The sequence below is a fragment of the Myripristis murdjan genome, chromosome 4, assembly GCF_902150065.1.
Source record: "Myripristis murdjan chromosome 4, fMyrMur1.1, whole genome shotgun sequence".
NCBI lineage: Eukaryota > Metazoa > Chordata > Actinopteri > Holocentriformes > Holocentridae > Myripristis > Myripristis murdjan.
The window spans coordinates 2,284,555-2,302,320 of NC_043983.1; the positions used below are offsets into that span (position 1 = coordinate 2,284,555).

General features: G+C 38.9%; 1 protein-coding gene across 1 annotated transcript in view; it reads right to left on the reverse strand.

Moving 5' to 3' along the window:
- Positions 1–1,289: 1,289 nt before the first annotated feature.
- LOC115357880 (adhesion G-protein coupled receptor D2) overlaps positions 1,290–17,766 on the reverse strand; it is a 96,364-nt gene continuing 79,887 nt past the window's right edge. Inside the window, exons 25-26 of the mRNA XM_030049638.1 lie at positions 14,674–14,842; positions 1,290–1,504 (exon numbers count right to left, since the gene is read on the reverse strand). Coding sequence (XP_029905498.1) covers positions 1,290–1,504; positions 14,674–14,842 — 384 coding nt within the window. The remainder of the gene's footprint in view (positions 1,505–14,673; positions 14,843–17,766) is intronic.

Genomic DNA, 17,766 nt, shown 5'->3' on the forward strand with positions numbered 1-17,766 from the left:
TACTGTTTGTGTGTGTGTGTGTGTGTGTGTGTGTGTGTGTGTGTGTGTGTGTGCATGAAAATGAGCTCCAGAAAGCACACTGGCCATGCACACAAAACAAATATTCATACTTCCTCTCTTTCTCTATCTTACCCCTGCTGTGCCTCCCATCCTTTTCCTATTCACTGCAAAAAAATATAAATAAATAAATAAAAATTTAAAAATCTGTACTTTAAAGGGATAGCTTACCCATTTTGAAAAATGAGATATTATTTCACTTCACTCTGGCTGTTATGTAGGGCAGTAGTTGTGCTATACGCCAAAAATAACTGCCTTAATCAATCAAGGTTTCAAGGTTTAACATTACTTTACAAGTTCCAAAACTAAAACGCACATACAATTACTGAGTGCACACGGATGATAATTTTGCTGAAATTACTATTTATAGCTGTATCTTTCTGTGGATTAAGGTGGTTATTCTTAAGAACCTTACCTGGGTGAAAGTCCAGCTCAATGGCAGGAGGCTAACAGTTAGCATTTGGAGCATCCAGCCAGTATCCAGCACTCAGTAACAATGAGAGGAAGATAGCACCACTGCTGTCCTACAGAAAAGCTAGGGGGGAAATGAAATGATGAAATGAATGATCCCATTTTTTTAAATGCATGAACTATCCCTTTAAGCTAGTATTCTACAGTTCTTTTGTTTACATTCTTTTAGCACCATCCTTGGTGGTAAATAGTCATTGTTGTGATTTTTTTTGCATCTGTTGGTCAAACCTTCTAGGTGGTACTGAGTTTGAGTTCCTGTAAGTGGTGCTCTTTTCTTTGCTGCTCTGGTGGCTATCACTGCTAATACTAACTTCCCAGTGCTTCTGTTATTATTTTCATGATCCAGGTATAAAGTGATAAAGTGAGTCACTACTTTAACTTTGTTAAATAAATCAGCAATGGAGACTATCAAAAATATATATTCATATGAATCCTTAGTATATTATAAAAAGTGATTTAATCTTGTACTTTACTGTAAAACCTGTTTGCTCTTGAAACAAGTGAAAAATCAATGGGGTGAGATAATGTCACTCATTTCAAAACATTACAGGTTGATTTATTATAGTTTATTATTATAGTTTATTACTTTAAAACTATGCAGATGATTTGTTTTGAGATACCATCACTGTATTCCAAAAAACACTGACACATGCTGGAAGACTCCTGTCTTGTTGTTTTACAGTTCAGCTTCAAGTATGTATTCAATTTTTACTCTTCAGTACATGATTATAAGGTGTATTGTTGAAACACTTTTAGACTGCTTAAGTTTTTGGAAGTTTGACGGACAGGCTGTGGGACAGTGTGGCCCAGGGGAGGTGACTTCCCCCACTGGGATGCAGGTCTCTGACTGACACCACTGATTGGAGAGTAGCAGGGGGGTTAAAGATGAGGGGCAGTTCACTGATGGCTCTGTGTGATAAGGGGTGCGGTGGCTCGTAGCTCTGGGTCATGGGAGCCAGGTTTGGCCTAACGTCAGCTGTCTGAGACAGATCACATCAATCCAGTCCAGAAGGACAGTGGACATATGCAATCACTTCATAAATAAATAAATAAATAAACTCTTTCCCTGTTTTTCTTTATTAATGAGATAACTATGTCATTAATAAATTCTGAAAGAAGTTTTTAATGAAAAAAAAAATCTGAATTAAATGCACTAAATGTAGTTTCTGCCACTGTGTGTCTATCAGTCAAAACAATGACAAAAGATTAAGTTTGATGATGTGAAGTAGCGTGGGGTCACAATTGCCACTGAAAATCTGTTTGACAGGCAGAAGAACAAAAGAAACAGAGGTGAAATCATGTTCATGGAGGTTAAGTAAAGTGACATTAGCCAAGGTAATATGAACTTGCTTGTCCAATAATTTTCTTGGATGGTTTGATTCACCTGTACGTTTGTGCTTTACATGGACAGCTTCAACAACAGCTTTGGCGACTTCAGCAGTGTCTTACTTGCTGATGTATCATCTAGGTTTTCCCATGTTTCCATCGAAAACTCAGATTTCACTTATTTATTCATTTTACCTATTTATTTATTTAGGTATTTGTTATATATTTATGTAAACATTTATTTATTTATTAATTCATTCATTGTAGTTGGTCTAACAAACGCTGTCTCCTGATATTATATCTTAAGTTTTAGAGGAAATGGGACATATATTTACCTTTTACTGCATGGGAACATATACAGTATGGACCTTTTTGGCTCTGAAAAAGGTTCACATAAATACCTTGAGGTGCAATAATCAGCCCTAGGGGGTGCATTTGTGTAGACTGTACCCTGGGCTTACCTGTTGTGCACTTGCATTTGTTCTATATTCATATTGGTGCCAGTATTGGCCATTATGGAGTGGGGAGATATCAAATACCATAAAGGCATCAAAAAACTTTTGGTGCATCCATGTTACATATTCATTTTGGAAGGCATTACTTAAAGTTCATGTGTCAATTTCTGGATACACAGACTACACATGTCAGAAATGACCACAGTTTGCTTTAAACGGATTATTCATATTTATAAGAGTAGGTGCTTTTAGACCTAAAAGGAGATTCTGGGGTACATGTCCTTCCACAGGAGCCGGTCTTAAAGTTACACTATCTCTGGGTACATACCAGTGACTTTATGAGAGACGACTGTTTAACTGTAACTTGTGCTGACACTTGGCTGGACATGTTTGCATGTCCAGCCAATATAGTTCTGTCTGAGTTGAATGAGTTTCATGTGCGGTTTCTAAAAATTTCTTAAGGAGAAAATGTCTCGTGGTTTGGCCCTTTGTTTCAGCTGAGTGATGAACTAGCAAGATTCAACAAACCGCAGGCCTCCCTAATCCACCAACAGCAATGATCATCAGAACAGACATCAGCACACCTGACAGATGCTCCACAAAAGACTACCAGACCTCAGAGTGTTCAAGCCCATTTCCATACTGGCCACCACTCAGCCTCTTGCAGAAAAACACTGCTGTACCTTAGTCAAATCCTGAGTTGGTGAGGGTCTCTCTGGGTGAAGGAATAAATAAATAAGCAAATAAATAGATGAATAACCCAGAGGAATAGGAGCCCATGCGGCTTGGCTATCCATCATGTATCCTATTACCACGCACTCAGCAGTGCCTGCAGTATGTATAATGCAGTCAACCTCCATAAGCAGATACAAATTCAACTCTTTCCCCCCTCAATTTGTTATATCTGACAACACTGTGGCTTGCGCCTTGTTGTTTCTTTGAATTATGAATAGATTCCCGTCGCCAGACTTAAAGTTGTGCGTGGTAGCGTGGCGCTGTTATGCAGAACAGCCAGCGAAAACAAATTCGGGAGGCCCGGCATGCTTTGAAGCGGCTGGGTGCATATGCATAAACAGTTGCACTTAAAGCAGCTTAAGAAGAACTAAATGGGCCCAATATTTCATCTTTCACTTTTTTTTTTTATTGAATGTGATGAATATGGAGTCGGCATTTTAAGTGTTTAAAATGATCCAAGACTGTTTTACAGATTTCTCACACGAGCAGAGACAGATGGGAGAGAAAAGTGCTTTAACTGACAACTTAAAACTTAATTCCTTCCACAAAACATTTTCGCTGTTCCTCGTTTAGCCATGACACTTTGAGCCACAAATGTCATGCGTCACTCACGAACTAAGAGAATGAGGTTAATACAAAGAGAACGTGTCAGAGAAAGCAGGAGTGAGAGCGGAGGGAAGAATGCTACAGAGAAACAAGTTAAAACATCAGATGGGAGAGAGAGCAACAGAGAGAGAAACCAAATGGGAGAGAGAGAGTGGAATGTAAATACAAGGCAAACCGATAGCACATTTTGACCGCAACCTGTTTGTTTAGGTATTTACACTGCGGGGCTACAATCAAGTCCTCAAAAAGGCAGCCTGCATGACAAGAGACCGATTCAGGGCCATGGATCCTCGAAACAGCCAAGCCAACACCAACACCAACACACACACACACACACACACACACACACACACACACACACACACACCAGAAAGCCCCAAGGTCACATCCAGTTATTTGTCAATCACTCCAAAACGCAAAAACGATGCAGGAAAGATGCACTGAATTTGCTCTTGCATAGAGAGGGCACAGGAAGTCAAGTTGTGAGGAAGTGATTTCTTTCTTCTTTTTTAAGGTTTTTGGGGACTTGGCTGAACTTTCCTGCCCTGTTTGGTTTGAGCAGATGTAGAATTAGTACACATCACTTTGCATCAGCGAGACGTTGAACACAAGCCACCACTCAGAGGCCAAATACCTCTCTTTCCTACACACACACATACAACTCGCCTGCGGTATCTGTGATTCTGCTGGGGTAATTATCAATGTGATGTCAATCCCCAAAGCAACAAAGTCTTCTTTTTCTTCTTCTTAAAACATGTTTGATGTCTCTGGACACCACTGGCCAGCTGTTTGAAGGTACTAATTGAAAACACAATCCGGTTTTGTAACACCAGTGTGCACTTGAAGAATCTTTGCTTCAGTCACATACTCTGTACTAATTTGGTCCTACCAGTAAGTACAGTCCGTTATCTCTCACTGTATTACCAACCTCTGCTAGCCAATACTGCCAGAGTAAAACTGTGCTGTTAAAAATTTCAGTTAAAGAACAATGAAACATCACAAATATATTTTTAATTGTGACACTTTACAGTGACCTAATTCCAGTAGATTAATCAGCCTGTGAACCTGTGAAAATCAGCTCTGTGCAATGAACTGTGCTAATATCCCCCAAAGTACAAACGTATTAGATGTATGTATGTATGAAAGAGAAGTTAGTTAAGAAATGTACAGTATTTTTGTGTACTATCATTTTTTTCTACATGGGGTACACATGGTTAAACACTGGAATAAAGCCTTTACAAAGGAAGTGATACCATACTCTAGACTCTATTCTGCGTTTTCCTTAAATTTCCACTTAAGTAGCTTAAAAGGTACAAAAAAAAAAGACCCATAAGTATTGTACAACAATGTCACATACATATCCTATCCTATCGTACCTGCTGGTTGCAGCTTCACTGAGGCTGCATCATGCTTACACTGAGTGAAACATTCAAAGCCAAGATGTTATTGTTTTATGGCTACAGCAGCACATCTAACAAAAACTGATCTGCAACAGGTCTATATGTTTTGTGCATCATTTTATACACATTTCCCTAGAATTCAGAAGGGCATATTTGGAAAATGTGGGTTCTCCACTATTATTTCAAATCAATTTCTGTGGGTTTGAGCAGGAATGATGAACTCACATGTGGGAGCAGCAGAGTTGAATTGGTTACATCGTATTAAAGCCATTTAGGTAGTGCAACCCAGAGCGAGTTACAATGAGTGCAATGGGAGACAGAGAATAGCATATTCTACATCATCAGCATTACAAGCTACCACTACTGAGGAGTCCAAATGATAAAACTACATCAGATTGATGACATCTGTTGTCTTTGGTGAGTCAGAGACCAGTGATGGTGGGGGGTTCAGTGTCCTAAAGTGGCAGCATGCTGACCTCATTCCCTGGCTCTCTCTTCTGTACAGTCTAAAAGGACTGGGAGAAGGTTCCAGATTACTGTGGAAAAAGGAAAGGAGCTAATAAGACCGGCCCACTGTCCTCTCATTGGTCTCTCAAATTTCAACAGAACAATGTTATTGTCACAATGATGGATCCAAGTCTCTCCAATAGCATGACATTACCTGGGACCTCCACATTCTGTTCCCTGCTCTGTTTTCGATGTCACACTTTTCGAAAGCAGATATAGAAACCCTGAAATTCTCTCTGTCCAGTAAAGACTCAAGTCCAAGGAAAAAGGGGAGCCTGGCCAAGGCTGGCAACAGACAAGTGAACAGAGAAGACTGCAGTTGCTATTTACTGCTCAAATTTGATGGCAGTTCTAATGCACTAACCGTAACTGCAACTCTTTGTTCTCATGTTTTTGTTTTTTTTTGTTTGTTTGTTTGTTTTGTTTGATTGTTTTTTTTTTCTTTTTCTTTTTTTTTTGCATTAGTCATTTTAATAAAGGCTTTTTATCTTTTTCACTTATGAGAGTGTGTCTTAGATTCTTTTCTTTTTGGACACTGATTATGTACCCCCAATCTCCAAAGAGCACTTCTTTGTGATAACTTATGATTAACAGCTAGAGGATTCACACCAGGCTTCAAATAATAAGCAGTGACAGGTTTGGGAGGCTTACTTTTAATATGTGGTTGATTACAGATTACTGAATACATGCTCCAAAATGAAATCTGTAATGTATTCTGTTACATTACTCAAAGTCAACAACTTAATCTAAATACTTGAGATCACTCGCTGAATACTGTGGTTTTTCTAAATGTAAGAGTAGCATCTTTCACAAAGTGGCTGAATTAAGTAAAACATTTTTTTAATCTGTACTTCTGAATTTGTTTTACATTAATTTCCAGATTTCCTGCAGTTGCTAATTAATGTCAGCAGAAAAGACCTAGCTAGAAAGAGACTGATTCAACGTTATTGTTAACTAAACCCAAATGTGCAACACTGTGATCACTGTGATTGTAACTTTGAAAGCTAGCTAGTGAATCTTAGGATTAGGTTGAGGATTAGTTTAGGACAATGATTGTGATGCTGAAAGAAGCTTTATTCCTGCACTGCACTGTTGTGTTTTTTGCTCATTTTGTTGCTGGAAAATAAGATGTTCAAGGCTCAGTGACAAAGTGAAAAATTATTCCCATTTGCTGTCAGCACGAGTATTTACAATTTTACGGGATGTATGTCAAATTAGCAAAATTGCTGCCAAAAATAGTTGATATATTTATGTTTTCCCCCTTCAGCTGCCAGCTTGTTGGCCCTCTATTGCACCCTCAAACCCCTGTGGCCTTTCTAGCGTTTGAGGATCGGGACCAAACACTGAGCACCACACAGTGGGACAAACCTGAAAAAATGCTGTCATTGCATAAGGGAACGTTTCTTTCTTCTTCTGGAGGTTCCTGTGGCGTGTCAGTGAATCTGGCTAAACGTGCATGACAAGCACTCGGTGTAGCGGTGGGACTAGGGGTGGGGGGGCTGTAGGGGGGATTTGACCTTATGACAGTGTCAGTGAGGGGTCTGTGTGTAATCTGCAGGAGATGCATGCAATACACCGCCACACCACTTTATCTAGAAGGCCCCTAATTGCGAGGGATGCTGAGGAACACATGTCAAGAGAAGAGGAAAGGGAAGGGGTGTCAGATGTCAGCAGAATGCAGGCATATGGTTCCTGGTTAGGTAAGAGCAATGCAAGCTTTACTAGGGTGGAATTAGTAAATGGGGAACAATCTTTGGGATTGCTGGCACTGCATGATTTTGGTTTGTCAGTTGAAACTTTAGTGCTATTTTATTTAAGGGATAGCTCTCATGTTTTGAATAATCAGTTATTATTTCCCCCCCTCCCAGCTGTTCTGTAGGACACTAGTGGTGCTATCTTCCTCTCCAAATGCTCCAAATGCTAACTGTTAGCCTCCTGCTATTCAGGTGGACCCCAGCTAATATTCTTCCAAGTAACCACCTTAATCCGGTCATACTGTTAAATAAACAAAGTTTGACACTGATGACATGCTGCGGAAATTTTACAGGCAGAAATGGTGGAAAAAAGGTGACTGTTTAAAAAAATGAATGCAATTAAAATTATCAATATTTTCTTGTGTGGTCTAAACTTGTAGGTGTCTAGCAAATGCCTGAAAGGTATGTGAAACGTGTGATAGAGGGGAGCTGAGGAAAAGAAGAAGCGAGGCACAACATTTCTTGCCAGCTGCCTTGTAGTACTGCGGGGTAAGTTATTATTTTTGTTCTCCAACATGCTTTTAATGAGGAAAAGAAATTATAGCAAACTATAGCAACCTAGTTCCGTCTCTATTGTGGCTGCTGTTCTTCAGGTGTGGAGTGACACAGGAAGTGCAGAAGTAACCGGATTTTCTGGATGTTGATAACAGGAAAAATACAGTTATAAAAAAGTAAGCCATTGTTTTAGAAAGCAACAGTGATGTTAAACCTTGTTAGCTGGTGGAAGTCTACCTCAGTGGCAGGAGGCTAACAGTTAGCATTTTCCAGCCAGTATCCAACTGAGCATAGACCAAAGCATGGCTCCTGAGCATGGCTATGACCTTCACTTCTAAGAATATTAAAGGACTTTCCAGTTCTACAGAGACGTTGAGGCAAAAAGTTATGACCATCACATTATCAAATACTGTGCTGTCATTAATTGGAGATGAAACAGCAAGACATGTTGTCACTGGAACGCAAACAGTCAAACACAGAACATTATGAGGCAAACTAAACTCCACTGGAGCACTAAGTGGTTGTTTGAATTCAGCCCATCGATGATAACAAAGATAACGTGTGTCTCGTCTTTGTTCTTTGAGAGGGGGCCTTTAACAAAGCATAGACACAGCATGGAGCAACATTGGCGACCTGGCGCATTATTCCCGCTTAACAGGGCTTGCAACCTTCAGCTCAGCCATTGTGTGGGCCCATTTCATCAGGAATGCAACACTCATGCACATCCACAAACACCCACACAACCCTTCCACTTTCAATTCAAATTTTCCACTCTTCCCTACTACCCCCAGCTCTGCTTTTATTCCTTCATATGCACACGTCCTTCTCTTCTCCTTGCAGCATCCAGTGCCTATACCTTTGCCCCCCCCCCCAAATGTGCCCTCAACATAAGCCACTGCCTGCCTCGACCTTTTGTTCCTGAGTAAACACAGAGTGGGAAAAGGCATAAAGGTATCAAAAATAGGACTACATGCAAACCCACCCCCACTCCACCTCCCACCACCCCTGTTGACCTTGGTACACACAAGATACCACTATCAGTTAGGAGATGTGGTGGTTATTGTGGGGAAGAGTGGGGCCCATCTGTTGGTTTGTTGCGCTTTGTGCTGCGTGGAGGGAAGGCTAGTGTACTGTATGGTATTGTGTGTACAGCCGCCCGTCACCAAGAGTTTCACACCACAATGACATGCTGATTAAAAACAATCCTAAAAGCATACTTAATTAATTACTAAATATACAAGGGCAGAGATGTTCTATATTTAATATCTATACCTATCTATATCTATCTATCTATCTATCTATCTATCTATATATATATATATATATATATCTCATAATACTCTTATAAATCTCACACATACACACACACACATACCATCAAATACACCAGCTCCCCATCTCAGCTGTGCCTCACCCCTCCCATACAGCATCACAGACGGTTTTAAAAAATAGCCCTGTATTAAAAACAAATATTCAATCATCGCTCATGTAGCGTTGGATTATAGTCAGGGGAGTGGGGCTCGTCAGGATGATTAGTTACAGTGCACTGAGCCAGCATGCATGTGTGTATGCGTGCATAATAATATGCATACAGTAGTAGTTTGTACTGTACGAGAGCTCATCTGCCGAGCTCGTCCCAGCACTCAATCATACAGAGCTGATCACATTTACATGCCGCAGCATTGAGTCAGGAGCAAATGAGGGGAGGGGGGCAGCAAATGAGCTGAATAATATCATCTAACAATCAATTATTTCTACATTTGCGCTTCGTCAGAAAAAAATATTTTTGCCAGTGAGTTTGATTTGCCTGGTCATGCCGGAGGCCGGAGGTTCAGTCATGGAAAGGTGACGTAAAGACTGATTTAACTACTGAAGCTCTCAGCGGATGAAAGAGACGGCGATAGCGTCGGCTTCCATGCAAATCACCTGCAAAGGAAAATGCTGTAAATCACAGGCCGCCAAGTGAGAGGTGCACAGAGCGGCAACAAGGAGCAATATCACACAGCAAGTGTACTGCTCAATTGTGAATATCATTATTGGACAAGTCATAAACCATGACCTACACAGTATTTACCAGTTGGAGATGTGTTATATAATGTTTAATTATTCTACTTCATATTTCATACAACTGTATAACCTGAAATGCTTTACAATCACACTTTAGAGCGGTCTCACAATGGGTCTTTGGGTTTTAAGCAATGGGTTTTAAATAGTAACAATAATATGGGGCTACTTCACAACATAAAATCTCCATGTTCTGTTTCTGTGGCTAGCAAAGTCATCAACATTCATAAACCACAGGACTGATAATTGGCTGTGAAAAGCAAACATTTCTGGAGGAGAGACTATATCATTACATGCAATTTCAAGTCACCAACACACAACAGTGCTGCTGCTTTTAGGAAGGGGATGACTTTATTACAGTGATGGGATACTGCTGTTAAGACTGACATCTCTGAAAGTTCATTTTCATATCATAGTGGAATGAATGGAAACTGGATAAAAGGGAGGAAAATGATACTGGAGTTCTAAAATATGATTGCTTGCTTTAGGACAAGTTTAGCAGAAATGTGAAGAATATATATATTTTTAGACAATACGCTAAACATGCAAAATCAATGGGATGGTCCTGTAAGTCATGGTCCACACAAAAGCAAACTTGAGAGCCAATCAGTTTAATTGTGAAAAACGAGAGGTAATAATCCACAAGCCTTCCACGCATTGTTAACCCTGTTAACCCTAACCCTGTAAGCTAAATGTGCCTTTATTTCTTTAAAAAAAAATATTTTGAAAATCACAATTTTGGCCAATGAAGTTGTTAAGGGCCCCAGCCATTTGTTTCATCGTTTGTCACAATGATTGTCACATTGTTTTGGTGTCGCTCTTTTGGGATAACATGCCTCCCATGCACAAGGTTGGATTTTTTTCTCCTTCTTCTTCTTCTTTTCCTCAAATGTACTGCATCCACTGGGTAGTAAAAAAAGAGTGACGCTGAAACTAACTCTAAATTAAACAATGAAACCAAAAATCAGCCTGCCTCTCTCTCTCTCTCTCTCTCTCTCTCTCTCTCTCTCTCTCTCTCTCTCTCTCTCCTCTTTCTTTCTTTCTTTCCCAGCAACTTTTGTCTCCAATCTTTTCCACAGGCAAATGACTCTTAACTCTGCTCTGTGCAGCATGGGTCAGATAGCTAGATTGAAGCCAGCGTGTCTGGTTAGTGTTAGAGCTGAGCAGGAGATTTCTGATGTCTGACTTCACTCAGCAGGCCAGCCACTCCACTCTCTGTTTCACAGTGTAATGCTTTACAGATTTGCCAATGAAGAGAAAAACACAAATCAAAACAAATCAGGATAGGTGTTTTTAAATCAAATGCACTAGCTGGATCTTTCTAAACAGACTGACAAAGCTGTGCAGGGGTTTTATACGTGACAGATGTATTTACTTGTAGCTCAGTTTCATAAATGTTTGCCACAATAAAACATAAAGGCAAGGTGACAACATAAAACACTGATAGAATACACTAAACTTAAGAATAATTAATTTGTATAGCACTTCCCTAAACAGAACTGAAACAAAAGCTTTACAAAAAGGCAGGTAAAGAAAGAGCAAAAAACGGCATGAAAAATGAAAAAGATGAAAAAAACTGATGTAAAGTATAAACAAAAAAATACAAAAAAAAAGTGTGATTATAAAAGCAGGAAGAGGGCATGCAATTTGTGCAGACTTAAAAAAAATGATAAAAAAAAAACAAAAAAAAAAACAAGATACATCAGCTCTTAAAAGACAAAAAAGAAAAGAAAAGAAATGACCCAAAAATAAGTATATGATAGATAGATAGATAGATAGATAGATACTTTATTCATCCCGAAGGAAATTCACAGTTTTCAGCAGTATCCACAGAGTACAAGATTAAGTAAATCAAAAATAAAGAATAAGTAAATCAAAAATAAAGAATAAAAGATGACCCTGGAGATCTAAAGATCTAAGTACCAATGTGCAAAAAAACAATGTGCAAAAAAACCAATAAAACCAGTGTGCATCGATGTATACAATGTGCATAGATGAGGGATATTTCAGGTAAGTGTCTATACTGAAATGTGGCGTGCATGCTGGAAGTTAAGTGAGTGACAGTGAGGATGCCATTGGGACTGGGGTTATCAAGTGGGCAAGTGGGCATCACAGATGTTTGGCTGAATTAGCCAACCCCCCCGCCCCAACACCACTACACATGTGCACACACTCACACACACGCGCGCGCTCTACACTGATTAAGTTCCACTGAAGGTCGCAACTGAAAAGGCTTAGCTTAATCTTAAGCATTCAGCCACATCAATGACAATCAGAATCCTTCAAAGGCAAAACTGCCACTTCGAAAATGAAATTTTCCAAAGACAAGGCTACAGGTGCTGCCCTCCTCCAAAGAAAAGGCACATGAAGAGAAAAAAATGGTACATGGCCCTCAACACATCTCAGTTATTCTTACTTTTTTAGATGTCATCTTTCATTATAATAAAAAATTATATATATATTTATACATCATACAATGGATGACCTTTTTGAGTGCTGGCGGATGGGTTGTGCTTTTAAGGCTGACGGAGAGGAGGCTGGCGCGACTGTGTTCCACATGACTCGAGGTGGCATCTGAGAGGTGAGCTTGTGAAGCTGGCGGCTTTAACTCTTTTTGTCTGTGCTCTTATAGTCCAAGATGGTACAATGATTATTAGATTGACAGAAAATGTAGCAGCCATCATTTTGATAGTTTGTTAATCATTTTACTCATTTATCAGCTAGGATTTGATGGTTATATAGCATCAGAAATGCAAACAAGTACTTACTTTTCCAATGCATTCTCATTCTGAGGACGTCAAATACCGACATCACATCCTTCTGTGTCTAATACCTACACATCAGGATGTGACGCGCCGGGATTTCTTGCTTTTACCACATCTCAGTGTCACACACTGCAAAAACTCAAAATCTTACCAAGATTATTTGTCTTATTTCAAGTCAAAAATGTCTTATTCCTAGTCAAAATATCTCATTAAACTTAAAATAACACATGATCACCTCAGAAGTAACTTGTTTTTAGACAATTGTCTCTTGTTTCAAGAGAAAATTTGCTTGAAACAAGTGAAAATTTGCTTGTTTCATTGGCAAAATTTGTTTCTTGTTTCTAGCTAATTTTCACTTATTTCAAGTGAATTTTCACTTTTTCCACTGGCAAATTTTGCCAATGAAGCAAGCAAATTTTCACTTGTTTCAAGTGAATTTTCACTTGAAACAAGTGAAAATTGTCTAAAAACAATTTACTTCTGAGCTGATCATGTCTTATTTTAAGTGTTATTAGATATTTTGACTAGAAATAAGACATTTTTGACTTGAAATAAGACAAAAAATCTTGGTAAGATTTTGCATTTTTGCAGTGCATGGTTAGGTTTAAGCAACAAAAAACACTTGGGTAAGGTTGAGACGCTGTGCGATCCCGCGCTGAAAACGGGAATCCAATCTACATCTCCTGCTTTAAGGTCCTCTGCCTTACATGCTCACCAATCACCCCAACCACCTCCCTAACACGACTTTCTCCATCTTTAAACTATGTCACCAATCCCCGCGTCTCATACTGATGCCAAAGGGTGGCACTGGCTTCTAATGGGACCCTTATGTGTTGGTCTCATATGCTTTGTTGTTGGGATCAGATGCAGAAGGGCAGGACAAAGCTTTGGTAATTGACACCCTTGGAATGACAGTGAGCTGGCTTTTCTCACTTCTTTCTAAGTTGTTTGTTGCTTAGCTGCTGATCAAACTAAGGATACAAGACATCATTTAGGGTTCTGGGAACATGTGATAGGCATGTGTGTCATACAGGTGTATAATGTCATACAGCTGTATAATTTTGCAGATAGAAAAGCAAACAGATGAGAAAACAAATAAAGTCGGCATGATGCAACTTGTATTATTTATTTTTCTCACCTCCAATTCTGTTTATAATTCTGATTGATCGACTTAAACATGCACACGTTCCTGTGTACCAGACAGGACCAATCTGTCCTGTCCTACCCTTAAGTAGCCCAAAGTTAGAAAAAAGTGTTTCCATACAGCATGACAATACCATATACATCTGCTGTATCCGCTCGTTCCAACACGTTATTGAAGCATGCTTGTACTGAGTGACACCGCAAGATTTTTTATTTAATTTTTTATGAATTGTGTGTAATACAGAATCACTTATTTTGTAACTTTAGTAACCTCCAGATCTTGCCTGGAATTTAAAATGTAGTTCCACAGGTATGAAGAAAGATTGTTATCTGATTACAAAGAAAGGCTGCGCTTCAACAAAAAGACTCTTCAGATGAGAGTGCTAAACCAAAAGTCTTCATATGAATTGAAAAAGTTTGCAATTCCTTTGCAATGGTAGCACATCTCTGTTAATAAATCAGCCTTCATCAGAGCGTATCATACGCTCTGATGAAGGCTGATTCCAAAACGCGTCAGCGTGATTTGTGTGATGTGAGCCACATTAAATATGTGAAATAGATAGATAGATAGATAGATAGACAGATAGATAGATACTTTATTCATCCCGAAGGAAATTCACAGCTTTCAACAGTATCCACAGATTACAAGATTAAATAAATAAAAAATAAAGAATAAAAGTGTGAGTATTTGTCCTTGAATTTATTAATAGAGATGTGCTACCATTGCAAAGGCTTTATCTATTTATCTATCTAAATAAAAATTAAAATAACTTTAGCCATCTACAAAAGGTACATCAGCCATGTGATAAAATTGAGAGAAAACACTCTGTCAGCAAATGACTGAACCAGCAGTAAATTAAGCTACTATATCTGCAGTATTAGTCTGATGACTCACCAATGGCCTTCTCTTCTTCCTCTCCCATGGCTGTGGCAGTGGGGTAAGGGTTGGCAGGCATGGCCTCCTCCTCCTGGCTGGGTGTCTGCGGTCCTGGGGCCCCCGACAGCGGGGAGCTGGCAGGACGAGAGCTGGTAACTGAGCTGGACGGTCGGGAACTGGCACAGTTCTAAATGAGGAGGGGGTCAGGATCAAGAAAAAAGTGCAAGAGAAAAGCAGGTGTCACAACATATACTGTAGTTCAAAGGAATACAGAGAGCTCAGGAGTTGTTTTCCAGGACACCCCAGGTACATACAATAAAATAACACCAATGACCAATCAATGTTAACTGATGGTGTTCACCAATATTAATGCCAAAACCATCTATGTATCCCTGGTAGATCACTGGCTTTGGTGCTCCATGCTAACACTTAAGCTGTATTAAGTGTTATGCAACAGTTAGATCCAACCAAATGATTTGATTGGACAAGCGGCATTCCATGAGTGCTGATATTTGGTACAACAGCACTCTGTCATTTTACTATTTTGCATCCCTCTGCTTTATAAGTGTTCAGTAATAACCATTTTTTTACATTAACTGCTGTGATGTCCACAGCAGTTAAGGTAAATTTATTTTACACCATGGCTTTGCATGGTGCAAAGTAGTGGACACATTTCATGGACACATTTCTAAAAACAACCTGTTAAAGTTACATTATGAATGGTGGTCAAAAGAAGACAAGGGGCAGGAAAGGAGCCCGGATACTGCAGCTTTCTGCATTTTTTTCCCCACAGCTGCTGACTGCCTCCCAGGCTTTGGCTGTGGTTAGGGCCTTGGTTAAGATGAGGATTAGGGAGCGCTGCCTTACAGGCAACTTTCTGGGCAACAAAGTACCACATATGGAAACCTCCAGGCACGCGAGCAGTCTGCAAACTGTTTATGTTCTTTTAACTATTCAACTGTGCAATAATTTAAATAATACCTGTAGGACATAACAATAATTGAACAATATGATACCCCTGTTTATATATGATGTATATAGGTGTATCTTTTACATATGCTCAATTTTTATTTTCTCTATTTCTTATTGTAATATTTTTGCAGGATTAATGCACATATTTACACATAATGCACAAACTTTTTTACAACTAGGTTTAATGCACCAGTAGGATTAATGCACATATAATAATGCACTAATAATGCAATATTTTCTATAGTGCACATACTTTTTTTTCTCACAAATTTCTAATGCACATATTTTTACATTTCTTCTTTCAATATTTTCTATTTCTTATAATTTCACTTATGCTTATAATATATTTTTCTCTTGATAATTTTAGCAACCAATTTCCCCTTGGGGATCAATTAAGAATTTCTGATTCTGATTCTGTTATAAACTATAATGGAGAAAAGGGGAGAAAGAAGAAGAATATTATTATTATTATTATTATTATTTTAAAAATGTATTATTATTACTATTATCATATTAAAACCAAGGAAGAATTTAAAGAATAATCATATTAAAACATATGAATCTACACACATAAAGACTGGCAACTAGTACTGGCAATTTTTCATTACTGAAAGGTCAGTCTTCATAGTTTGGCTACAGCTTTCTTTTGACAAAATATCATGAATACAGGCAGAAGTTGCACATTTTTCTTTTCATTTAATCTGATCATGATGTGTTGATCAGCTCAACACTTCACTGTTCTCTCACTGTTCTGAGCACCTACATATTCTAACACTTAACCTGGAAATAATGTTATGTTATGTTGGAAAAACTGTCCACATTTAACATAAATCATTTAATCATAATATTTTGAAAAAGTCTTTTTTTTTAATCAATACTCATTCATTGATTTTCCGAGCCATTTATCCTGCAGGGTGCTGGAGCCTATCTCAGCACTCATTGGCAGCTTTTTTCAATACTGTATGGCCCTATTATATGTTAATATTCCACAGAACACACAGTACTACACAGTATGTTCCCTCAACCTTAAGTTTTGGTTAGAAAGGTAAATATGGATATTACATATTAGTACATATTAATTTGTTTTTTGGTTTAAAAAGGTTTAAAAAGAAAAAAGTTAAAGGCTAAAAAAGTAAAAAAGAACTTTTTTTCTCTTCATTTTTGAGTAATTTTCTTGCTCTTTTATTTATGTATTTATTTATTTTATACAAATTTCTTTCTACTCTGTTGGCTGTTTTTTTTTTTTTTTTTTTTTTTTCTAAATTGCTCATCACCTTTTCCCCATGTTTTTGAAAGACACCAAGGGATAAGCATTCAAAGGCAGTGTAGATGCCCAGTGTCAGGGACTGCTTTAGACGGGATATCCTTCCCATGTATACAGCAACAAAACTGGGCACCTGCTCCGGGGCTTCAACTCTGAAAGCTGCTCGTTTCAAACATTTCTCACACATGCGTCTCCCTGCCAGACCAAAATAAACGGCAATCACAGAAAAGCCATTTGTTTGCACAGCTCTCAAACAGAACGGGGTGCTTCAACAGGCCCCGGGGCCTCTTGTGTTACATGTGTCCATCAGGGAGGAATGCCTCACATGGCAAACATTCACTCTGGCTGCTTCAATGCAGATGCCCTGCTTCAATGCATAGGACACACACACACACACACACATGCACACACACACACACACACACACACACGCACGCACGCACAAACACATACACAAACACACACACACACACACACACACACACACACAGAAACAAACAAATCTAGGCACATACACTAATATTTCTCATTTTTAGTTGCTCTGGATGAGTGTCAGTTAAATGCATAAAATGCGATCTTCAGAAAGATAGAGGCAGAGACAAGGAGATACAGAGAGATTAGACGATGCATACATATTCTGGTGCAAAAGCATGCGACTGCACACAAACACACTCACAAATACACACACACACACACACACACACACATACACACACACACACACACACACACACACACACACACACACGTGCATTCTGCCCAACCCCTGGCTTCACTATATCTTGTCAAAACTTGAATTAAGATCAAAAAACTAATCCGCTTCCAATTTATATCTATATTTCAGTGGTGTCAGGGGCACAGAACTCTGAGTATTG